At 37.6% G+C, this 26,174-nt stretch overlaps 1 protein-coding gene across 8 annotated transcripts in view; it reads left to right on the top strand.

Annotated features, from left to right (window-relative positions):
* Positions 1–25,925, top strand: part of GHR (growth hormone receptor) — a 301,945-nt gene extending 276,020 nt beyond the window's left edge. For all 8 annotated transcript variants that reach the window (XM_043488960.1, XM_043488956.1, XM_043488957.1 and 5 more), the window contains 4 exons: positions 3,189–3,354; positions 5,441–5,531; positions 12,260–12,329; positions 22,907–25,925. In XM_043488960.1, the coding sequence (XP_043344895.1) occupies positions 3,189–3,354; positions 5,441–5,531; positions 12,260–12,329; positions 22,907–23,878 (1,299 nt within the window). In that variant the 3' untranslated portion in view covers positions 23,879–25,925. The remainder of the gene's footprint in view (positions 1–3,188; positions 3,355–5,440; positions 5,532–12,259; positions 12,330–22,906) is intronic.
* Positions 25,926–26,174: the final 249 nt, after the last annotated feature.

The following is a 26,174-nucleotide window of genomic DNA, read 5'->3' as shown; positions in this document are numbered from 1 at the left end:
GATCACCTAAGAATGTCCTTGACAAAGCAGTATATATATTTCTAAGTTTATTAAATCATGATTTCTGACTATGTAGCTTTTTCATATTCTGTGTACACATAAAGCACTTTGGCTGCATACTGAGCTGTGGATAGTTATTTTGAGCAAAGGCATTTAAACACCTGAGTTCCTGCTTGAACTAGCTGCTTTTTGCTTGGAACACCATTTTTACTTTGAAAGAACAACTGATAAACTGATAGATGGTTTTTCATATTTGAGTTGGCAAATATTTGGCAAATAGTTCTCAGAAAAGAATAAAGTGAGCTAACACTTCAAAAAAAACAATTGACAGTATTTGTTTCCAGTGAGAAAATTTGAGCTTTCAAAGTTAAGTTAAAATTTTGGAAAACTTTGCCATCTGCAGCTGTGAGCTTGAGAGTGTTCCCAACCTTTGAAGATCTGATGCGATTAATGGTGATCTTAGCAAAAGTGTGTTTTTTTAAAAAATATTGTATAATGAAATGTGTGAACAGTTAGAAAATCTGCATAACTCAGTGAATGATATTTTCCAAGTGACCAATACATGCTGTAACCAAGCCACGAATGGAGAAATGATGCATCCAAAGTACTAGTTGTAGTGGTGGATTTTAATATAAAGAAGTAGGAAAGATTTATTGACACAGTTTCAGATTTCACACTGCAACTAACCTTTAAGAAAATACCACTTACTGAGGTTTTTTTGTTGGTGGTGGTATTAAGAATATATACAATTAGCTGAAACAGCTATTAAAAGATCTCTTCCATTTCCTCCCTATATATCTGTGAGATCAAGTTTTATTCATGCACCTCAACCAAAACCACACATCCTAACAGTTTTAATTCAGAAGCAAATGTAAAAATATAAGCATCTTCTACTAAGCCAGATAGTAAAGAGATTTGCAAAAATGTGAAACGGTATCATTTTTCTCACTATAATTTTATTATTTCAGAAAGTGCAATAATTCTTATAAAAATATGTGAACATAAAATTGATTTATCATCATTTTGAAATTAGTATTTTTGAAATTCTCAGTTATAAATTCATGATACTTATAAATTTGGTAATTTGCAAGGGTCTCAGAGTTGCCATGAGCATCAAGGACCCATCTATGAGAACTGACCTTTCTTAAAGAACTTATGATCTAGTTGGTTGTGAAAACAAGAGGCATAAGCATAAGAAAAAAAAGAGGATTGTAAGTCAAGGGGGAAAAGGCTAATGTGTGTTGCTTATATCAGGAATTTACCATTTGACATCACTGAATTTAGTATTAATATACCCATTTTTTAATTTATTAAACACATTTTGAATATAATAGTAATTCTAATGACCATGTAGTTGCTTACAACTATCTACCTACTAAACCAATTGTGTTTTTGAATTTTGGGGGTTGTTTTTTTAAGACTTAATGAGTGGCATAGAATTATCCACAATGTATGGGTCATCTCTTGAGCACCCACTGAAAAAGTAAATGCTAAAAGTGTTAGTCACTCAGTTGTTGTGGCAGCACTGTGGACCGTAGCCTGCCAGACTCCTCTGTCCATGGAATTCTCCAGGCAAGAATACTGGAGTGGGTTGCCATTCCCTTCTCTATCTACCTGATATTGTCCTGGGCTTCGGAAATGTAAAGAGAATGAAAGCATTGTTTTCCCTGTGGGAATATGCAGTATAATACAGAAATTTGAGCAATGAATTAAAAGAAGTAATATGTGTATTCTCAGGCAGGATGGAGTAGGGAAAACTGCCAGAAAAGACTTCTTAGAATATCAGCAGTACCTGCACTGAGAATTAGCCAAGAATAGGTGTCCCTCATAGGCAGGTGACAGGGGTCAGGGCGGTATTAGTCATGTGAGCAAATTTGAATTTGGTGTGGCTGCTGTGGAGGGTTGAGGGAAGATGGAGAGGGGGCCGTAGATCGAATCACTCAGGGCCTCTTTGGGATTTTGTTATTAATGAAACCTGTAAAGAAATAATATATTGGTGATGGTGACAGAGAAATTTAGGGCTTCAAGAATAGTAAATAGACTTTTTAAAACATTTTAAGAAAAATAAAAACTTTAATATTCAGAAGCATTTTAGTTACATAAATATTCCATATATTAAGAAGCTTCTATAAAAGATGCAAAGTAACCATTCTGTGTACATGGAGGGGGAAAAAGAGGTACTTTATGAGTAGAAACTGACTATAGTGAAAGGAAATTTGTTTTAGAAGCTAAAGGTCCAGCTTCTGACTTAACAAATTATGAGAATCTTATTTGTGTGAATAACCCAGGCTACTGAAAAAGAGTGTTCCTGGTTTTCCTATAAATGGGAGTAAGATGTTCTACCTGAAAATATATAAAAAGCATATACTGACTACTGGCTTTGAATATTTGACTTGAAGGAAAAGCCCATCATTAGTTGTGTCTACCTCTTTGATAGCAACATGTATGACAGTCTCACCTACCTTCCCTGGGAAAGTAAAGGAATGTCCCGGCCTTCAGGATTGTGGAATCCTAATGTTTGTTACCAAAGGCCTCTAGTGACTTTTCTTCACAGATTTTAAATAGCAAACTATTATATTTTGAGGTGGTTTTAAGCCTTATAGAACAAGCTGATAGAATTATTTGACACTTTAAGACAACTGATTTTTCTAGAACACTTTCCAATTCTGTGATCATATGAATGACTACCCAGGATTTCCAAAGAACAGATATAGACGTAGAGAATAGGAAATATGTTTGGTTTTTTCTGTCCTGATGTCTTCATATAACAACATAAGATTCCAAAGGGTAGGCAGTGTATCCATAATCTTCTTTATAATTCTGCCATCCTCTATAATAATTCTATTATGCTTTGATCTTAGTAGAATATCTGACAGCCTAATGCAAGAATAGAGATGCATTTCTTTAAACAAGTCTATCATATCTTTGGGTTTATAACAAAACTAATCTGAGGACTGTGATTTATTTAACAAAGTGACTTTTTCCATTTTTTAGTTAAAGTGTAGTTAATTTACAATGTGTTACGAAGTTACTTATTCAGATCTTTCTCTAAATAGCAAACTCCACAAGCGCATTTTAAAATATTTCCAGAAATTCATTTTGAATAAAAATGCTGAAGCACTTCATGGAGCTTATTGCATTGAGTTGTTGACTCTCTAACCAGTAAGTTTTATATTCTGTCTTGAAAGATGGACCCTTTATTGGTAACCTCAGTTCCGATGTACTCGCTGAGACTGGATAAAGAGTATGAAGTACGTGTGAGAACCAGACAACGAAACACTGAAAAATATGGCAAGTTCAGTGAGGTGCTCTTGATAACATTTCCTCAAATGAACCCATCTGCATGTGAAGAAGGTAAACCTACGAGATTAAAATGGCAGCCAACATGATTTCTGTCAATATACAGGCATACATTCCCTACATTATTAGAGTGTTGGCCAGATCAATATATATTAGCATCAGTTTTTCAGGATGAGGGACCTGGAGTTCACTACCTGTAACAGGTATTAGCCATTACAAAAGAGGAAGAAGGATTTCGCTTCTGAATTATTCAGGAAAAGTCATGATGTAGGTGCAAGTTAAAGAGAAGAGACACAAAGTTACTGATGGAGGATAGTGGGGTGATAATTCCAGATAACAGAATTTCAGGTGATTCTGTTCTTTATATGTTTCTGTATTTCTAATATTTCCTTTGAGTTTGTTTTGCATTTATAATGATAAAAAAAATGTTTTTCAAATATACAGAGAAGAAATTCTGAATCTGGATGGATGGCTATCTATGTGGTTTCTAAGAGAAAGCCTAGTATTGAATCAGCATAAGTAGTCAATGGCAGGTGCTTATTGGTTTTAGAGAGTTTGTGTGTGACTTTTGTCTGGAGGAAGGCTTAATTAAATCATGTGCTAGTTATGCTTAAGGGTGACATAGAATATTTGAAAATCCTATATAAAAGAAATATAATTTTAAAATAGAAACACAATTTTCTGCATGTATGGTACAGGTAGAACCCATGATATTATATAGCACAGGTGAAAATGTCTATAGCACCATTTTTTCTAAGCTGTCCTCAGTAGGCTTGTTTCAAACAGTATTTGATATATGGAAATTCTGGCTTAAAAGTACATTTGCCACATGCCCTTTATTGTGATAGCATTTAATTCACTTAAAGAGTTTTTTAAACAACTTTTTACTTCTGTTAGAAAAGGAAAAAAACTCTTGCTTTATATTATGTTCCTGAGTACATCATTGATATAAAATTATAGATACCACAAGAACAAAAAAAAATGGTATTCTCTCCCCCACTAATTCTTTATAACATGCATAATATCTCCCTTGTGGATTTTAATATGTGAATAAGAAAATAAATAAAAGAATATCACAGCATAAAAGCTTACTTTCAGTAAAGCAATGTTAGGGTAAAAGTGAAAAGAAGTGGGAAAGTGTTAGCTGCTCAGTCCTGTCCTATTCTTTGCGACCTCATGGACTGTAGCCCACAAAGCCCCTTTGTCAATGGGATTCTCCAGGCAAGAATACTGGAGTAGGTAGCCATTCCCTTCTCCAGGGGATCTTTCCCTGCCTTGCAGGCAGATCCTTTACAGTCTGAACCACCAGGGAAATTTTACCTTAAAAGTAGTTAACACCTCTGCCACTGTGGCACTTGTTCTAAAGAAATGAAATAGAAGTTTTACAAACAGTCTCCCACAAATTTTCTATCAATTATACTAAAGTCTGAATCAATGGGCATGCCTCAATGAACACGAGTCTGAGCAAACTCTGGCAGATAGTGAAGGATAGGGAAGCCTGGCGTGCTGCAGTTCATGGGGATGCAGAGTCAGACATGACTTAGCAACTGAACAGCATACTAAAATCTGAGAGTCCTAGTACTGATCTTCTTCTGTCAAACAATACTTTTTAAGCTGTAAAAATATACACCCTGCATATCTAAGAAGTTTTAATAATGATTCAAAAATACAACTTGGCCCCCATCTTTTTTTTTTTTTTTGGCCCCCATCTTATTGATAGATCCACAGTCTAGATCAGATCTAGATCTAAAGATCACATTTTTTTTAAAAACAAGTGGACATTATTTAGGTAAAGTAGTATATTAACAAGCACCACTTTTCCCTCGGGCTAAAGCCTTTTAATGACACACCCTGAATACATAAAATGTTCAAAGCAGGTTGTTTATATAATAAACATGGATTGTGCTTAAATTGTATGCTGTTACTTTTTCTTTTTTTGGTATATGAAAGGATCTGAAGAAGTGGATAGAGGTGTTCTTAGAAAATACTAAGTCATTGCGTTCTATTTCAGTGGTTATCAAGTGAAATCATTGACTTTACTAGATGAATACAAATTAGGAAGTTTTATGTGAAACAGGAGAATGAGATGTGAACTTCAATTATTCATAGTTCTGTGAGATATTATTTTTGTGTTTTTCAGATTTCCAGTTTCCATGGTTCTTAATTATTATCTTTGGAATACTTGGGCTATCAGTGACATTATTTTTACTCATATTTTCTAAACAGCAAAGGTAAGTGTGATATAACCTACTCTGATATGTTTTGCCAGTTATTTAGCAAACGTCCATGTTTCCATTTATGTTTTCTTTTGTGTATCATGAGTGAAGTGTTTCATCAACCCAGTGAAATGTTCTCTCTCGCTATACATCTTTGTTGTGTCCACATACAGACAACACAGGCCTCAGTTTTATCCAGAAAGTTGCATAGGATGTTAAGAGGGTGAGGCTAGTGATTACATTCCTTGTGACATGCACCTTAAAGTTCTGAGCTGATATTTATTCCAGGACCCTGAGGTAGCTTTGAGACTTTGGCTAAGTCTGACACAGTCCTAATACAAGAGCAAAAATTTAAGTGGTGAACTAAAGCTGCTAGATAATTCAATCTAATAAAAACCTTTCTTTAGATTTCATATGATACCAATCTTAAGTAGATTTGGGTTTATTTAAATTGCTTGGATACTTACAGTTTGGTATTTTACCTTCTTTTGTCAGAGATAAAATTCTAAGTTTGAGGATACCATTCTGCATCCCCTTGCAGCCAGAAGGCAGGTTCCAGTTATTATTCCGCCACTGTTGTTTGTGCTCATTTGAGTCCCTTTATCTCTCTAGGACTCCATGTTCTCATGAGTAATATGAGGGTGTTGGAATATATGATGTTTAAATTTCCCTTAAGCTGTAAGGACTAATTATTCTATTTTCATTCTTGAAAGAAACTCAGTATAGACTACAGGAACTTTTAATACAAAATATTGGAAAAGTTACTGGTATAGTTTGCCAGTTTTCTTACATTTAGAATATGTGTAAGTCCCATGGGTTAATCTTGTCCCTTCTCCTAGAATTAGGGTAGCTAACACTCTGTTTGCCTGGGACTTTCCTGGTTTTAACACTAAAAATTCTGTGTCTAGGCAAACTGAGACAGTTGGCTACTCTATCTAAAACCAAAGACAACTTCTCCAGGTGAAGCCATGAGGCATCCAGAACTCAAATAGACTCTATATCATGAATATATTGTAAAATTTTTTTTCCTTTGTATTTTGAAGCTGTATAACATTTGTAAATATCAAAACAGAATGTCAATAGAGAGAAGAATTCTAGGGTTCCAGAGTGTCAAGCATGCTTAAAAGTCTCCAAGTGAATGCAAGAGGGATTATTTTTAGTAAAGTTTCATCTCCAATTTAATAATGTAAACTCAGGGGGACAAAATTCACCCTGGAGAATTTTATTTTCTATCTTTCCAGCAACATTACTGTCTTAGAAATACAAGTATTATAAAGTAGTACAACAGCTTTCAATTTGGGGAGGGGGGAAATTAGTAAATAAAATTCTAAACAATTATTTACTTAAATAATGGATACATTTAAGTAATGCCAAAGGAGCCAAATTATTCTGTAGATTAATTTGAATTCACTGAACTGTCCAGTTAGGTGATAGGCTAATTGATATATAACTACGGTAGATAAACTCACTACATACATAAAGTAACTTACTTTTAACATTAGTTGTCAATTTCAAATCATCACAAAGGCCAAGCAAATTTATGTTGCTGAATTACATTAGCTAACAATATTTGGAAGAAAAAGTAACCCTCTGATCAAATAGAATTTCAAAGGAAATATATTAACTTTTGTCTAAAAGATTGTTTTCTATGAATAATGACGTTTTTAACTATGACACTTGGTCAAAATCACCAGATTGGAAAAAAAAATTTGAAAATCTATTTGTACTGCCAAATTCCCTGTCCTGAATTGAATTCTTTGAAACAAAAAACTTATCTTCCTTTTTCATATGCCCACAAAAACCCTTATCATTGTCTAAATTTCCATGTTCTAATGAAAGTAGGAAATAGTAGAAAATAGCTGTCAGCAAGTGTAGAAAGAACAATTAAAATAAAACTCAAAGAATGAGATACTATGTCAGTTACCGCAGAACTTCAGGACTGTAAAGGATTTCAGGTTCTCCTTGTGTTTGCTTGAGATTTTGTTAGTTCACAAACCAAGCCACTGCTCCCTTTCTTCATCCAAATCCCAATCATTAAGAGTCAACTCTAGTAAAATGTATAGTGTAATTTGGATTTGAATTAAACAATAAAGATCAGAAACATAGTTTCATGCCAGTTTATCTTAATTCTATACTCTGTTGCTCCCACCATACAACTCACTCTAGCCATCAAGCTATATGACTGAATCAGGAATGAAATAACTGAATCAACATAAAACAACAGTGGCAACCTGAAAGCCAGATTCAGCCTGCAGATCCATGTTTTGCTGGGTTTTTTTTTTTCTTCTGATTTTTGAGGAATGGTTTTGCTACAGAGTGTTTCTAAAACAGGGAGTTTTCACACAAAAATCAAGATCACTAGATTATCTTTAAAAACAGAGATCTCAGACTTCCCTGGTGGTAGGGACAGTGGTTAAGAATCTGCCTGCCAGTGCAGGAGATGTGTTCGATCCTTGGTCTGGGAAGACCCAACATGCTATGCAGCAACTCATCAATCCTGTGCACAACTATTGAGCCTGTGCCCTAGAGCTCAGGAACTGCAACCACTGAGACCCCATGCTCTGCAATGAGAGAAGCCACTGCAGTGAGAAGCCCACACACCACAACTAGAGAGTGGACCCCACTCCCCACAACAGAAAAGCCTGTGCAGCAACAATGACCAGAACATCCAAAATAAATTTAAAAAATTTAGTCATTGCCATATTAAAAATAAAAAAAAACAGTGAAACTGGGTTGATAATCCTGCATGGCAATATGTCCCGAGACAGAGGACCAACCATCCCATTCAGAAAGGGCACATGCTGTCTGTCACAATTCCCCTCTCTCCCTATGACTGGCTTGGTTGCTCCAGGCTACAGGGTGTGCCACCCCAGCCTAAAGGCAACAACACTTCCCTGATTCTCAAGTACCTAAATGCATCATCCTCTTTTTAAAAAAAAAAAGAAAGAAAAGAGGGACTCATACAGAGGAAAGCATATTTGGGGATCTTTGCTTTCCTCTAATTAGAGTTATGTTACATTTTTTGTTTTTGAACCTGTGAAGCTCTATACAGTCAGCAAAAAGAAGACCTGGAGCTGACTATGGCTCAGATCATCAGCTCCTTATTGCAAAATTCAGGCTTAAATTGAAGAAAGTAGGGAAAACCACTAGGCTATGCAGGCATGACCTAAATCAAATCCCTTATGATTATACAGTAGAGGTGATGAATAGATTCAAGGGATTAGATCTGGTACACAGAGTACCTAAAGAACTATGGAAGTTCATAACATTGTACAGGAGGCAGTGACCAAAACCATCCCAAAGAAAAACAAATGCAAGGAGGCAAAGTGGTTGTCTGGGGCGGGGTGGGGCGGGGGGTGCCTTTACAAATAGGTGAGAAAAGAAGAGAAGCAAAAGGCATGGGAGAAAGGGTAAGATATACCCAACTGAATGCAGAGTTCCAGAGAATAGCAAGGTGAGATAAGAAGGCCTTCTTAAATGAACAATGAAATAAAGAAATGAACAAAGAAATAAAGAAAAACACTAGAATGGGAAAGACTAGAGATCTCTTCAATAAAAATGGAGATATCAAAGGAGCATTTCATGCATGGATAGGCAGGAAAAAGGACAGAAATGGTAAGGACCTAACCGAATCAGAAGAGATTAAAAAGAGGTGGCATGAATACACAAAAGAACTATACAAAAAGGTCTTAATGACCCAGATAATCATGATGGTGTAGTCACTACCTAGAGCCAGACATCCTGGAGTATAAAGTCAAGTGGGCCTTAGGAAGCATTACTACGAAGAAAGCTGGTGAACATGACGGAATTCCAACTAAGCTATTTCAAATCGTGAAAAATGATGCTGCAAAAGTTCTGCACTCAATATGTCACCAAATTTGGAAAACTCAGCAGTGGCCACAGGACTAGAAAAGGTCAGTTTTCATACCAATCCCAAAGAAGAGCAATGCCAAAGAGTGTTCAAGCTACTGTACAATTGTGCTCATTTCACATGCTAGCAAGGTAATACTCAAAATCCTTCAAGCTAGGCTTCAACAATATGTGAACCAAGAACTTCCAGATATACCAGCTAAATTTAGAAAAGGCAGAGGAACCAGAGATCAAATTGCCAATATCTGTTGGATCATGGGGAAAGCAAGGGAATTCCAGAAAAACATTTACTTCTGCTTCATTGACTATGCTAAAGCCTTTGATTGTGTGGATCACAACAAATTGTAGAAAATTCCTAAAGAGATGGAAATACCAGACCACTTTACCTGTCTCATGAGAAGCTTGTAGGCAATAGTTAGAAGCGGACACAGAACAGACTGGTTCAAAATTGTGAAAGGAGTACATCAAGGCTATACATTGTCACCCTGGTTATTAAACTTATTTGCAGCGTATATCATGCTAACTGCTGGGCTGGACAAATCACAAACTGGAAGCAAGACTGCCGGGAGAAATATCAATAACCTCAGATATGCAGATGACACCATTCTAATGGCAGAAAGCAAAGAGGAACTAAAGAGTCTCTTGATGAGGGTGAAAAGAGAGTGAAAAAGCTGGCTTAAAACAACATTCAATCATGTCAATGTATGACGGAACCCACTGCAGTGTTGTGGAGTGACTGGCCTCCAACTAATAGAAATAAATGGAAAAAAAAAAAGGAGTGAAAGGGAAGAAAAACAACAACATTCAAAAAAACTAAGATTATGGCATCCAGTCCCATCACTTTATGGCAAATAGAAAGGGAAAAAGTGGAAGTAGTGACAGATTTTATTTTCTTGGGCTCTAAAATCACTGCTGACAGTGACTGCAGCCATGAAATTAAAAGATGCTGCTCCATGGAAGGAAAGCTATCACACACCTAAACAGCATATTAAAAAGCAGAGATAACACTTTGCCAACAAAGGTCCGTATAGTCAAAAAAAGCTACAGTTTGTCCAGTAGTCACGTACAGATGTGAGAATTGGACCATAAAGAAAGCTGAGTGCTGAAGAACTGAATATTTTCAATTGTGACGCTGGGAGAGTCCCTTGGACAGCAAGGAGATCAAACCAGTCAGTCCTAAAGGAAATCAACCCTGAATAAATCATCCGAAGGACTGATGCTAAAGCTGAAGCTCCAATACTTTGGCCACCTGATTCGAAGAACTGACTCATTGGAGAAGACCCTGATGTTGGGAAAGACTGAAGGCAAAAGGAGAAGGGGGCAGCCGAGAATGAGATGGTTAGATAGCAACACCAACTCAGTGGACACGAGTTTAAGCAAACTCCAGAAGTTAATGGAGAACAGAGGAGCCTGCTGGTATGCTGCGGTCCATGGGATTGCAAGAGTCAGACATGAGTTAGCAACTAAACAACAACGACAGAACCTGTGAATTATTTATTTAGAAATGCAGAACCAAGTTAACCCAGCAGCATGACAGAAAGCAAAGGGCATGGGTTTTGGAGTCAGCTGCTTTGAATCTGAGTGTCAGCTGAACCAAGTTATTAGTGTGTGATTTGAATATGTTCCTTAAATCTCTAAATCTTCCCACAGATAATATCTTCTTCCTCCCTGGTAGTGGTAAGCACCAAAGGAAATGTTTAGCGCAAGTTTTGGCAAAGTTGTTTTAAAAATAACTGAACAGTAAATCTTCGGCTTTCTGGGCTACGCAGTCTCTGTCACTACAACTCAGTTCTGCCACTGCGGCATGAAAGCAGCCATAGATAACATGTAATCTATGTTACATAGATAATATGTAAAATGAACTTGACTCCATGTTCTAAAAAAATACTTTCTTTACAAAAACAGAGGGCAGAACAGATTTGGCCCACACACTGAAATTTGCCAATGCAGAGTTTCAGTGTTTGGAGGCATTATTAGAGGCATTCAAAAGTGGTAGCAGTTATTAATAGCATGCATTTTTTTCCTATTATTTCTATTCATCAGTAACAATTTAACATTTGTCCCACTAAGTAAAACTAGTGAGTCTACTCAAACTCAACTTACAAAATGAAATTTGCCTTGGATTAGGTTAAAAAGTGATGGAAACAAATGATTTACTCAGATTTATTCAGGCAATGTTTCTCTGTGCTAGGAATTTTCTAGGTGCTGGGAATACAATTAGGCACAAGATAGGCAGGAAAGACATTGAAATAAATTATGGTCAAAAAATAATGTAAATATTTGGGACAGAAAATTTAAGTGCATTATAAAATTGTGTATATAAACCTGTGCTGATTAGAAATAGTTCAAATTTAGTCTGTCCCAACTGAAATGAACCATGCAATGACATCCTGGTTAATGAGATTGTCTTAGATAATTTTATAATTCATGTGAACATTGTGGTATGAACTTATCCCAGCCCACTCTTTTTTTAGGGTGCATATCTCTATATGGATTGGCTCTTTCTCCTCCCCCTGCCCCAATAAATTATGGATATGTATTAAAATTACCTCCTTATAACTGACATGGAAATTGGCTTCAGATGGAATTAAATGTCTAACTCCCAATTCTGAAACTGTCATAAAAGACATTACGGAAAAGTTATAGGAAAACCACATTTTATTTAAATTCACTTCAGATGAGGATTTTTTGGGTTTTTTTTTTCCTGTTCTTTATTTTTGCCTCATCACTGCTTAATGCTTTTCCTTCTCTTTCTCAGATTCACTTATTCCAAATGTTCTGCTACTTTATATTAGTAATAGTATTGTCAATATTTTATTTGTCTTTTGAATGAGAATGAGTAACTTACATCAAAACAAAATTTTGTTTTCAAGGATTAAGATGTTGATTCTACCCCCAGTTCCAGTTCCAAAGATTAAAGGAATTGATCCAGATCTCCTCAAGGTAATTAACAAAATATCTAAGTTGTACATAACACTAATTAAATGTTACCTTAAGAACAGAGCCTTATGTTGAAACCTTTTGCAAGCTGTATGAATCACGTTTAATTTTTTTGTATTCCTTCTGGGAAAAGTTTTAAATAATACATCCCTTAAAATTATGAGAATGTCTTGTGTATTTTAAAGTTCTTAACTTCTGAATCAAGATGATAGAGTAGTAGAACATGAAGCTCACCTCCTCCCACAAATTTATCAAAAATACATCTACATATGGATTGATCCTCAGAGAATATCTGCTGAACACTGGCAGAAGACATCCGAACTCTGAAAGGGCAAGAAAATCTCCATGGAACCGGATAGGACAAAAGAAAAAAGAAATCGGAAAGGGACTCCATCCCAGAAGTCCCTTCACTGGTGGGGAGATCAGCCAGGACAGAGGGGGACCTTCAGAGCTTTAGAAAAGAACACAGGAACTGGTTTGTAGCAGCCAGCATGAAGAGAAAGCTGAACAGATGGTCAATGCCACTGCCCTGCACTCCCCAGCCAGAGACCCACGTCCACCGGTGCAGGCTGGGTGCTGAAGCTCAGGCTTCAGATATTAGACCCAGGGAAAGGACCTGGGTTGGTTGTGTAAAAACAGCCTAAAGGGGCTGGAGTTTGGTGTAACCACACCTGAGGATGTACCTGGTGGAGGCCTGGACCATCTTAAGAGGTCAGGCACCGTTGTTCGGGTAAGGGTTGAGGTGGGACCTTGCAGCCTTTATCCCTGCATCTGCTCTCAGGTAACAGGCACCCCCCCTCACCAGCTCTAAGAGCTATCACAAGCCACAACCCTGCCCCCTACACTTCAGGAGTGGTCATGAGCTGACACCACCTTCCTTGTAGACTCAAGGAGTGACTGTGAGCCACCTCTGCTCCCATCACATGCTCAGGAGCACACATGAGCCACCACAGATTACCCCAGGATTAGGCACCAGCTATCACAGCTGCACACTCTCCTCATCAAGGGAATAAGGCCAGCAGATACTGAGAAAAAAGTGACAGGCATCCATAATAAAAACAAACTCCTAGAGTGAATTGCCATTTCCTTCTCCAGGGGCTCTTCCCAACCTGGGATCAAACCCGTATCTCCTGCATTGGCAGGCATATTCTTTACCACTGAGATACCAGGGAAGCCTTTGACTGTGTGGATCACAATAAACTGTGGAAAATTCTGAAAGAGATGGGAATACCAGACCACCTGACCTGCCTCTTTGAGAAATCTGTATGCAGGTCAAGAAGCAACAGATAGAACTGGACATGGAACAACAGACTGGTTCCAAATAGGAAAAGGAGTACATCAAGGCTGTATATTGTCACCCTGCTTATTTAACTTATATGCAGAAAACATCATAAGAAATGCTGGGCTGGATGAAGCACAAGCTGGAATCAAAATTGCCGGGAGGACTATCAATAACCTCAGATGTGCAGATGACACCACCCTTATGGCAGAAAGTGAAGAAGAACTAAAGAGTCTCTTGATGAAAGTGAAAGAGGAGAGTGAAAAAGTTGGCTTAAAGCTCAACATTCAGAAAACTAAGATCATGGCATCTGGTCCCATCACTTCCTGGCAAATAGGTGGGGAAACAGTGAGAGATTTTATTTTCTTGGGCTCCGAAAGCACTGCAGATGGTGACTGCAGCCATGAAATTATAAGACACTTGCTCCTTGGAAGAAAAGTTATGACCAACCTAGAGAGCATATTAAAAAGCAGAGACATTACTTTGCCAACAAAGGTCTGTCTAGTCAAGGCTATGGTTTTTCCAGTAGTCATGGATGGATATGAGATTTGGACTATAAAGAAAGCTGAGCGCTGAAGAATTGATGCTTTTGAACTGTGGTGTTGGAGAAGACTCTTGAGAGTCCTTTGGACTGCAAGGAGATCCAACCAGTCCATCCTAAAGGAGATTATCCTGAGTGTTCATTGGAAGGACTGATGTTGAAGCTGAAACTCCAATACTTTGGCCATCTGATGTAAAGAGCTCACTCATTTGAAGCCGCCCTGATGCTGGGAAAGATTGAAGGCGGGAGAAGAAGGGAACGAGAGAGGATGAAATGGTTGGATGGCATCACTGACTCTATGGAGATGGGTTTGGGTGGACTCTGGGAGTTGGTGATGGACAGGAAGACCTGGTGTACTGCAGTCCATGGGGTCGCAAACAGTCAGACACAACTGAGCAACTGAACTGAACTGTACCAGGAAAGCCCACTGAAAATACTAAACCCACACAAACTACACAGGAACAATGCCACATATAAATAGTCCTCTAAGACCATAGATCATTATTTCTCCTAAACTCACAGAATAAGAGAAATAATTAAAATGAAGAAGCAGAGGAACAATTTCTACTTAAACCAAGAGAATTCCCCTGAAAGAACAATGAAACAGATCTCTTCAGTCTAATAGACATCTAGTTCAAAAAAGAAGATAATGAAAATACTAAAGGAATTAAGACAGGCTGTTGACAGAAATGCAGAGTACTGTAAAAAGAAATTAGAAACTATAAGGAAGAACAAAGAAAAATTAGACAATTCATTTGCCAAGATGAACACTAAACTAAAGGCAATGAATAGCAGGAAGAATAATGCGGAAAATTGAATAAGTGACCTGAAAGAAAGAATAATGGAAATCAACCAATCAGGAAAGCAGAGAGAAAGTCAAATTGGAAAAAAAAAAAAATGAAAGCAATGTAAGAGACCTATGGGATAATACAAATCTTGCCAAGTGAAAGTCGCTCAGTCATGTCTGACTCTTTGCAACCCCATATACAGTCCATAGAATTCTTCAGGCCAGAATACTGGAGTGGGTAGCCTTTCACTTCTCCAGGGGATCTTCCCAACCCAGGGATCAAACCCAGGTCTCCCACATTGCAGGCAGATTCTTTACCAGCTGAGCCATCAGGGAAGCCCAAGAACACTGGAGTCTTCCTTCTTCCCTTGCCAATCTATGCATATAGGGATTCCAGAAGGGGAAGAAAGAAAAAAGGGTATTGAAAATGTATTTGGAATGCTCAAAACTTCCCAAACCTAAAGAAAGAAACATCCAGGTATAGAAAGCAGAGTCCCAAACCAGGTAAACCCAAACACACCAAGACATATTATGATAAACATAGCAAAAGTAAAACAGAGGATTCTAAAGGCAGCAAGAAAAAAAAAAAAAAAAAAACAAAGAAAATATTGATTACAAGGGAACCCCCATAAGGCTACCCACTGATTTCTATACAGAAACACTGCAGACCATAAGGGAGTGGCAAGATACATTCAAAAGTCCTGAAAGGGAAAAAGCTGCAATCTAGGATGTTCTACCCAGCAAGATTTTTATTTAGAATATGAGATGAATTTCTTAGACAAGCAAAACCTAAAAGAATACAGCAATACTAAACCTACCCTAAAGGATGTCCCTTCTATTGTTTTCCTCTATTTCTATGCATTGATCACTGTGGAAGGCATTCTTATCTCTCCTTGCTATTCTTTGAAACTCTACATTCAAATAGGTGTATCTTTCCTTTTCTCCTTTACCTTTAGTTTCTCTTCTTTTCTCAGCTATGTGTAAGGCCTCCTCAGACAACCATTTCACCTTTTTGCATTTCTTTCTCTTAGGGATGTTCTTGATCACTGTCTTCTGTACAATGTCACAAACCTCTGTCCATCGTTCTAAAGGAACTCTATCAGATCTAATCCCTTGAATGTGTTTCTCACTTCCACTGTATAATCATAAGGGATTTGATTTAGGTCATACCTGAATGGTCTAGTGGTTTTCCCTACTTTCTTCAATTTAAGTCTGAATTTGGCAATAAGGAGTTCATAGTCTGAGGCTTCCTCAGTGATCAGTACAAAGAAATAGAGGAAAACAACAGAATGGGAAAGACTAGAGATCTCTTCAAGAAAATCAGAGATACCAAGGGAACATTTCATGCAAAGGTGGGCACAATAAAGGACGAAATGGTATGGACCTAACAGAAGCAGAAGATATTAAGAAGAGGTGGCAAGAATACACAGAACAACTATACAAAAAAGACCTTCATGACCCAGATAACCACGATGGTGTGATCACTCACTTACAGCCAGACATCCTGGAATGTGAAGTCAAGTGGGCTTTAGGGAGCATCATTGTAAACAAAATTAGTGGAGATGATGGCATTCCAGTTGAGCTATTTCAAATCCTAAAAGATGCTGCTGTTAAAGTGTTGCACTCAATATGTCAGCAAATTTGGGAAACTCAGCAGTGGCCACAGGACTGGAAAAGATCCGTTTTCATTCCAATCCCAAAAAAAGGCAATGCTAAAGAATATTCAAACTACCTCACAATTGCACTCATCTCACATGCTAGTAAAGTAATACTTAAAATTCTCCAAACCAGGCTTCAATAATACATAAACCAAGAGACTTCCAGATGTTCAAGCTGGATTTAGAAAAGGCAGAGGAACCAGAGATCAAATTGCCAACATCTGCTGGATCATTGAAAAAGCAAGAGAGTTCCAGAAAAACATCTACTTCTGCTTTATGTACTATGCCAAAGCATTTGACTGTGTGGATCACAACAAACTGTGGAAAATTCTTAAAAAGATGGGAATACCAGACCACCTTACCTGCCTCCTGAGAAATCTGTATGCAGGTCAGGAAGCAACAGTTAGAACTGGACATGGAACAACAGACTGGTTCCAAATCGAGAAAGGAGTACATCAGGGCTGTATATTGTCATGCTGCTTATTTAACTTAAATGCAGACTACACTGTGGGACATGCTGGGCTAGATGAACCACAAGCTGGAATCAAGATTGCCGGGAGGAATATCAACAACCTCAGATATGCAGATGACACCACCCTTATGGCAGAAAGTGAAGAAGAACTAAAGAGCCTTTTGATGAAAGTGAAAGAGGGAGAGTGAAAAAGTTGGCTTAAAACTCAACATTCAGAAAACTAAGATCATGGCATCTGGTCCCATCACTTCCTGGCAAATAGATGGGGAAACAATGAAAACAGTGACAGTATTTTGGGGGAGCTCCAAAAGCACTGCAGATGGTGACTGCAGCCATGAAATTAAAAGACGCTTGCTCCTTGGAAGAGAAGCTATGACCAACCTAGACAGCATATTAAAAAGCAGAGACATACTTTGCCAACAAAGGCCCATCTACTCAAAGCTTTGGTTTTTCCAGTAGTCATGTGTGGATGTCAGAGTTGGACTATGAAGAAAGCTGAGCACCCAAGAATTGATGCTTTTGAACTGTGGTGTTGGAGAAGACTCTTGAGAGTCCTTTGGACTGCAAGGAAATCAAACCTGTCAATACTAAAGAAATCATTCCTGAATATTCATTTTAAGGACTGATGCTAAAGCTGAAACTCCATTACTTTAGCCACCTGATGCGAAGAACTGACTCATTGGAAAAGACCTTGATGCTGGGAAAGATTGAAGGCAGGAGTAGAAGGGGACGACAGAGAATGGGATGGTTGGATGGCATCACCAACTCAATGAACATGAGTTTGAGTAAACTCTGGGAGTTGGTGATGGTCAGGGAAGCCTGCCATGCTGCAGTCCATGGGGTCACAAAGAGTTGGACACGACTGAGCACTGAACTGAACTGAACGGACTTCCCTACCTAAAGGGCTTCCCTGGTGGCTCATTTAGTAAAGAACCCACCTGTCAATGCAAGAGATGCAGGTTCAATCCCTGGGATGGGTAGACACCTGGAGAAGGAAATGGCAAACCACTCCAGTATTCTTGCCTGGAAAATTCCATGGATAGAGGAGCCTAGCGGGCTATAGTCCATGGGATCACAAAGAATCAGACATGACTGAGCATACACAAATGCAAAGGAAATACTGAAAGGCCTTCTCTAAATATAAAAGAAGAGAGAATATATAGAGAAGAGGAAATCACAGTTAGAAAGCAAATCACCTGAATAAGCCAGTATACAGATTTTTTTAAAATGTCTGTGAAAGTGATGAACAGCAAAAGGATGAACATGAAGATGTAAGAGGACATCAAAATCCTAAAATGTGGGAGAAAAGAGTACAAAAATGTCAATTTTTTTTATCATTTCCTAGAATGTGTTTGAGCCTGTATGATTACTAGTCTAATACAGGTAGAATATAATATGGTATATACATACTTGAAAAACATGGTAACCACAAATTAAAAACATACAACAGATTCACAAAAACCAAAAAGAACATAATACAAAAATAATTCATACCACAAAAAAAGGAGGGGGACAAGGAAGAAATTTAAAAATCAATGGGAAAGCAGGACTTAAAACAGCAATAAATACATATCGATTAATAATTACCTGAAATGTCAGTGGACGAAACATCCCAATGAGAATACACAGAGTGGCAGATGTGTGAAAAAATGAGAGCCTACATTACGTTGCCTACAAGAGACCCAGTTTAGAGCAAAGGAGACACAGATTGAAAGGTGATGGGAGAAGATTTCATGAAAATGGAAATGACCAAGTGGGAATCACAATATACATGTCAGACAAAGCATACCTTAAAGGCCATAGAAAACATAAAGAAGGACACTATATAAAGATAAAAGGATCAATACAAGAAAAGAACTTTATACTCATCAACATATATGCACCTGATGTTGGAGCACCCAAATACATAAAACAGATTCTAACAGATATAAAGGGAGAAACCAACAGGAATATAGTAATAGTACGAGACCTTTAACACCCTACTCCCATCAGTGGACAGATCTTCTAGACAGAAATCAAGGCAACAGGGATCCTAAATGACATGATAGAACAGTTAGACCTAATTGACATTTTCAGAACATTACTGGAGAAGGAAATGGCAACCCACTCCAGTACTCTTGCCTGGAAAATCCCATAGACAGAGGAGCCTGGTGGGCTGCAGTCCATGGGGTCACTAAGAGTCAGACACAACTGAGCGACTTCACTTTCAATTTTCACTTTCATGCATTGGAGAAGGAAATGGCAACCCACTCCAGTACTCTTGCCTGGAAAATCCCATGGACGGAGGAGCCTGGTGGGCTGCCATCTATGGTGTCACACAGAGTTGGACACGACTGAAGCGACCTAGCAGCAGCAGCAGGACATTATATCCATAAAAAACAGAATACACATTCTTTAAATGTACATGAAATATTCTCTAGGATTGACCACATACTGGGGCACAAAAACAGGCCTCAACAAAGAATATAGAAATTATCTCAAGCTTCTTTTCTGACCACAGCGGCATGAAACTAAAAAAATCAACCACAGAGAAAGAAATGAAATAAAAAAGATCACAAAACAATATGCTACTAAAAAATCAATGAGTCAGTGATGAAAGAGTAAATTAAAAATACCTTGAGAAAAATGACAATGAAAATACAACCATACAAAATCTTTGAGATGTAGCAAAAGCAGTTCTTAGAGGGAAATTCATAGCTATACAGGCCTTCCTCATCAAAACAAGAAAAAAAACCTAATCTACCACTTGAAGTAGAAAACGAACAAACAGAACATAAAATCAGCAAAAGGAAGGAAATAATCAAGATCTAAGAGGAAATAAATAAAATAGTGGTTAAAAAAAATAGAAAAAAAAATCAATAAAACCAAAAGTTCATTCTTTGAAAAGGTAAACAAGATAAACCTCTGGCCAGGCTCACCAAGGAGAGAGAGAACCCAAATAAACAAGAAATGAGAAAGGAGACATAAAAATTGATACACAGCAATAACAAAGACCATAGGGAATGCTATAAATAATTATATGCCAACAAATTTGACAACCTAGAAGAAATGGACAAGTTTCTAGAAACATGCCCACCAAATTTGAATCACAGCCCACCAAAATTCAATCAAGAAATAGATCATTAGAAAAGACCAATCACTAGAGGTAAAATAGAATATGTAATTTTAAACCTTCCTATAAACAAAAGTCCAGGACCAGATGGCTTCACAGGTGAATTCTACCAAACATACAAAGAATAAATGACACTGATCCTTCTCAAACTCTTCCAAAAAATTGAAGAGGAGTTCCAAAGACATTCTATAAAACCACCCTGATACCAAAACCAGACAAAGACACCACCAAAGAAGAAAATTACAGGCCAATATCTTTGAGGAATATAGATGCAAAAGTTCTCAGCAAAATATTAGCAGACCAAATCCAAAAGCAACAACAACAAAAAAAAAGATTATATACTACAACCAAGTCATTAAGTTCACAAGGATGTTCAACATATACAAGTCAATGTGATACATAAACAATAGACAAAATCACATGATCATCTCAAGAAAAAAGACCATCTGACAAAATTTCACATCCATTCATGATAAAACTCTTACCAAAGTGGGTATAAAGGGAACATATCACAACATAATAAAAGCCATTTATGACAAACCCACAGTCAATGTAATAGCTAATGGTGAAAAGCTGAAATCCTTCATGCTAAAATCTAGAACAGGACCAGGATGCCCACTCTCACCTCTTCTATTTAACATAGTATTGGAAGTCCTAGCCACAGAAATCAGACAAGAAATAAAATTTATCCAAGTTGGAAGGGAAGAGGCCAACTGTTATATGCAAATGACTTAAATATAAGGCATTTTACCATCAGGGCTTCCCTGGTAGCTCAGACAGTAAAAAAATCTGCCTGTAATGCAGGAGACCCGGGTTCAATCCCTGGGTTGGGAGGATCCCCTGGAGAAGGGCATGGCAACCCACTTCAGTATTCTTGCCTGAAGAATCCCCATGGACAGAGGAGCCTCCTGGGCTATAGTCCATGGGGTCACAAAGAGTTGGACACAACTGAGCAACTAACACATACATACCATCAAGCTCCTAGAAGAGATCATAGGCAAAACATTCTCTGACATAAAGCATATCAATGTATTCTTAGGTCAGTTTCCCAAGGCAATAGAAATAAAAGTGAAAATAAACAAATGGGGCTTAATCAAACTTACAAGCTTTTGCACAACAAAAGAAACCATAAAGGAAAAGAACCTACATAATGGGAGAAAGTATTTGCAAATAATGAGACCAAAAAGGGCTTCGTTTCCAAAATATGAAAACAGCTCATATAACTCAACAACAACTATAAAAACCTAATTGAAAACTGGGCAGAAGACCTAAACAGATATTTCTTCAAAGAAGAAATACAAATGGCCAATAGGCACATGAAAAGATGTTAAACATTGCTAATTTATTAGAGAAGTACAAATCAAAACTACAACAAGGTACCACCTCACACCAGTCAGAATGGCCATCATTAAAAACTGCAAATAACAGATGCTGGAGAGGATGTGAACAAAAGGGAACCCTCCTACTCTGTTGGAATGTAAGTTGGTATAGCCACTATGGAAAATACGGAGATTTCTCAGAAAACTAAAGAATTACCATATGATTCAAGCTTTTTGCTGGCAGGAAAGCTATGACAAACCTAGACAGTGTGATGAAAAGTGGAAACATTACTCTGCCAACAAAGGTCGTATAGTCAAAGCTATGGTCTTCCCAGCAGTCACATACAGTTGTAAGAGATGGACTGTAAAGAAAGCAGAGCACCAAAGAATTGATGCCTTCAAACTGTGGTGATGGAGAAGGCTCCTGAAAGCCCCCTGGACAGCAAGGAGATCAAACCAGTCAATCTTAAGGGAGATCAATCCTGAATACTCATTAGAAGGATTGATGCTGAAGCGGCAGTATTTTGTTCACCTGATGAGAACAGCCAACACATCGAAAAAGTCCCTGATTCTGGGAAAGATTGAGGGCAGAAGGAGAAGAGGGCATCAGAGGATAAGATGGCTGAACGGCATCACTGATGCAATGGACATGAACTTGGACAAACTTTGGAAGACGGGGAGGGACAGGGAGGCCTGGTGTGCTGTGGTCCATGGGGTCGCAAAGAGTCAGACATGCCTGGTGACTGAACAACAACAGTGATTCAACAGTCCCACTTCTAGACATATATCCAGACAAAACTCTAATCCAAGAATATACATGCACCCCTATGTTCATAGAATCACTATTCACAATAGCCAAGACTGGGAGACAACCTAAATGTCCATCATAAGTGAATAAAGATGTGATACATATATACAATGGAATACTACTCAGCCATTTAAAGAAGAATGAAATCATGCTATTTGTAGCAACAAGGATGCAACTCAAGATTATAATACTAAGTGAAGTAAATCATAAAGAGAAAGACATATACCATATGATACCACTTATATGTGGAATCTAAAATGAATCTATGTACAAAACAAAAACAGACTCACAGACGTAGAGAATAGACTCCTGATTGCCAAGGGGGAGAGGGTTGGAGGAGGGATGGTGTGGGATGTTGGGGTTAGCAGATATAAGGGATTATATATGGAATGGATAAACAACAAGGTCCTTCTATATAGCACAGAGAACTATGTTCAGTATCCTATGATGAACCATAATGGAAAATAATTTTAAAAAAGAAAAATTCTTCACTAATGTATTTTTTATATGGTTATATGATTTTGTTACTGATTAGACTCAATATTATTTATTAAATCAATTGTTATGAGTTTATTTTCATAGATCTTCTTTTTCTATTTTACAGGAAGGAAAATTAGAAGAGGTGAATACAATCTTAGCCATTCATGACAACTATAAACACGAATTCTACAATGATGACTCTTGGGTTGAATTTATTGAACTAGATATTGATGACCCTGATGAAAAGACTGAAGGGTCAGACACAGACAGACTTCTGAGCAATGACCCTGAAAAATCACTCAGTATCTTTGGGGCAAAGGATGATGACTCTGGGCGTACCAGCTGTTACGAACCTGACATTCTAGAGACTGATTTCCATGTCAGTGACATGTGCGATGGTACCTCAGAGGTTGCTCAGCCACAAAGGTTAAAAGGGGAAGCAGATATCTTGTGCCTTGATCAGAAGAATCAAAATAACTTACCTTCTAATGATGCTGCCCCTGCTAGCCAGCAGCCCAGTGTTATCCTAGCAGAGGAAAACAAACCAAGACCACTTCTTATTGGTGGAACTGAGTCAACTCATCAAGCTGTCCATACACAGCTCAGCAATCCAAGTTCATTGGCAAACATTGATTTTTATGCCCAGGTAAGCGACATTACACCAGCAGGGAATGTGGTCCTTTCCCCAGGCCAAAAGAATAAGACTGGGAACCCCCAGTGTGACATGCACCCAGAAGTGGTCACACCCTGCCAAGCAAACTTCATCATGGACAACGCTTACTTCTGCGAGGTAGACGCCAAAAAGTACATTGCCCTGGCCCCTCCCGTCGAGGCTGAATCACATGTAGAGCCAAGCTTTAACCAGGAAGACATTTACATCACCACAGAAAGCCTTACCACTACAGCTGGGAGGTCAGGGACAGCAGAACATGTTCCAAGTTCTGAGATACCTGTCCCAGATTATACCTCCATTCATATAGTACAGTCTCCACAGGGCCTTGTACTCAATGCGACTGCCCTGCCCTTGCCTGACAAAGAATTTCTCTCATCATGTGGCTATGTGAGCACAGACCAACTGAACAAAATCATGCCATAGCTTTTCTTTGATTTCCCATGAGCTACCCATTGAATGGCACAGAGTTGGCTGGGGCATGAATGCTTAAACCAAAACAATGTTTAAACTTTTGGGGGGAGGGGGTGAGTTGAGGGTGGGGAATATGAATTCTAAATGCCTTTTCCTGAAATGTTGAAACATGATATTAAAAAAAGAAGAATCCTTAATCAGATAGATATTCCTGTTGTGAATTGTAAATATTTTAAAGAATTGTCTCAAAGACTGTTTAGTGGCAGTAATTGTCTTGTTATTGTGGGTGTTAATTTTGTGCTACTAAGCATTGAATGGCTATGTTTTTTAATGTATAGTTAATCATGCTTTTTGAAAAAGCGAAAAATCAGGTGGCTTTTGCAGTTCAGGAAGATTGAATGCAAATCATAGCACAGGTTAATTTTTTTAAGAATTGGGAACTAAAATTATAGGTAAGAAGACAAGAAATAGTTTGGATATGTAAAACATTTATTTTGGCATAAAATGGATAAAGATATTTTTAATAATTTACACTTTAAGCATGGCTATTTTCTATTACACTGTACACAGTGTACTGTAGTTCATGCCAACCCATCTAAAGAATGTAATAACTGCAGTCTAAAGCTGGTTTAATGCTTTGGTCAATGCACCTGAAGAAAAACTAGTTTTTTACAAGCCCCTTTTTATACCTCCTAAAACTCTTAAGTGATTCTGAAATGATTGTAATTAGCTGCATTATTGGAAAGTGCTCATCTTATCTGAATTTGTAAACAAATATTTGTTAATTTAGAAAACTTTTAAATGTTTGCACAAGTCAACTTACCATGAACCAAAAAAAAAAAAACAAACCACAGAACAACAACAAAAAAAACCTTTTCTTACCCAAGTTTTGGTTCATGTCAGAGGGCTATATACTAAGAGAAGTAGAAATTACAGCTCGTTCCTATTGACCAGGATGCTTAATCACTGCAGTACCCTGGGAAAAAGTGTCTTAGTGCATGCATCATAAGAGTCAAGCCTTAGAACCTCCACCGCAATGTCTTGTATTTCATATTTATCTAAGGAAGGAATAGGAATAAGATGCATTTTGTAAGTTGAAGCTGGTCAAAGTGAAGTTAACCAGATTATGGAATAAAAGTTCAGGAAGTAGGTTTTTCTTTCATAGCCGATAGCCAGACACATGCTCATTGTTAGTGATAATGAGAAACAAACAAACAAACAAAAAAAACCAAGATTTTAAATCCCGAAAGATAACTCAAAAATTTATTAAAACCCATAGCAGAAACTTTCTTCCTCACTACATTTTTTGTAGGATTTATTTGAAGCAGTAAAATGAGTTTCATCATTTTTTACCTCCCCTCTGAGTGAATTGGCCATAAAGCTGGTAGTTAGAAGAAGAAGGGGTCTGAGTAATTTGTAAGTTATTGTTCAATCCCTTAATAAATTAAACATCATTCACAGGAGCATTGGGATTGCTCCACAAAATGTTTGTCAAAAAGAGAAAACTCATCTCACCCGTGAATGCTTCTCACTTTAAGTATTTTTTAAAAGTTAATAAAACTTTAAAGTTAGCTTTAACTTAAAAAGCATATTTGCCATTTAGCTCAGATCTTTTTAGAAAATAAGCTTAATGGTTGGTAATTTTAAATTCCTTCTTTCTTGCAGGAAGGACAGTGAAAAATTAGAATTGGGTGTTTAAAGTTTGACATGTTACTTGTAATAAATGTTCAATAGGTTTTCTGCTATCTTGCTGCTATGGTTTTCTCTAAGAGCTACATAATTTAGTTTCATAGACAATTTCATCTATGTAGAACCTAATTCAACTTAAAACTGTGTGTTTGGGGAAACTATCTTACCATTTCACAGTAGGCTGACAACATTTCTATAGCCAAAAATAGCTAAATACCTCAATCGGTCTCCGAATGTCATTTTGGTACTTTGCTGGCCACACAAGCCATTATTCACTAGTATGACTAGTTGTGTCCTGCAGTTTATATTTAACTTTCTTTATGTCTGTGGATTTTTTTCCTTCAAAGTTTAATAAATTTATTTTCTTGGATTTGTGATGGTATCCTTCTGTTATCAAACACCACAGAAAAACATCCTCAATCAGACTGCATACTCTTGAGTTCTTCTCCTTGTAAGGAGAACTTAGCACAGTAGCTTAAACATAGTAGCAATGTGTGTGGTTTTTGATCTGGGCTGAAATACAGAAGCAGAGGAAACAGCTCCTTACTTTTTTTTTTTTTTTAAGGAACCAAGAGCCCAGCACAAAAATATCCTGCTGGCTTTCCTGGACTCTTAGAGC

The sequence above is a fragment of the Cervus canadensis genome, chromosome 16 (genome assembly GCF_019320065.1).
Source record: "Cervus canadensis isolate Bull #8, Minnesota chromosome 16, ASM1932006v1, whole genome shotgun sequence".
NCBI classification, from domain to species: domain Eukaryota; kingdom Metazoa; phylum Chordata; class Mammalia; order Artiodactyla; family Cervidae; genus Cervus; species Cervus canadensis.
Note: the sequence above shows the minus strand (reverse complement) of the source record. Positions and strands in the feature narration are given on the sequence as shown.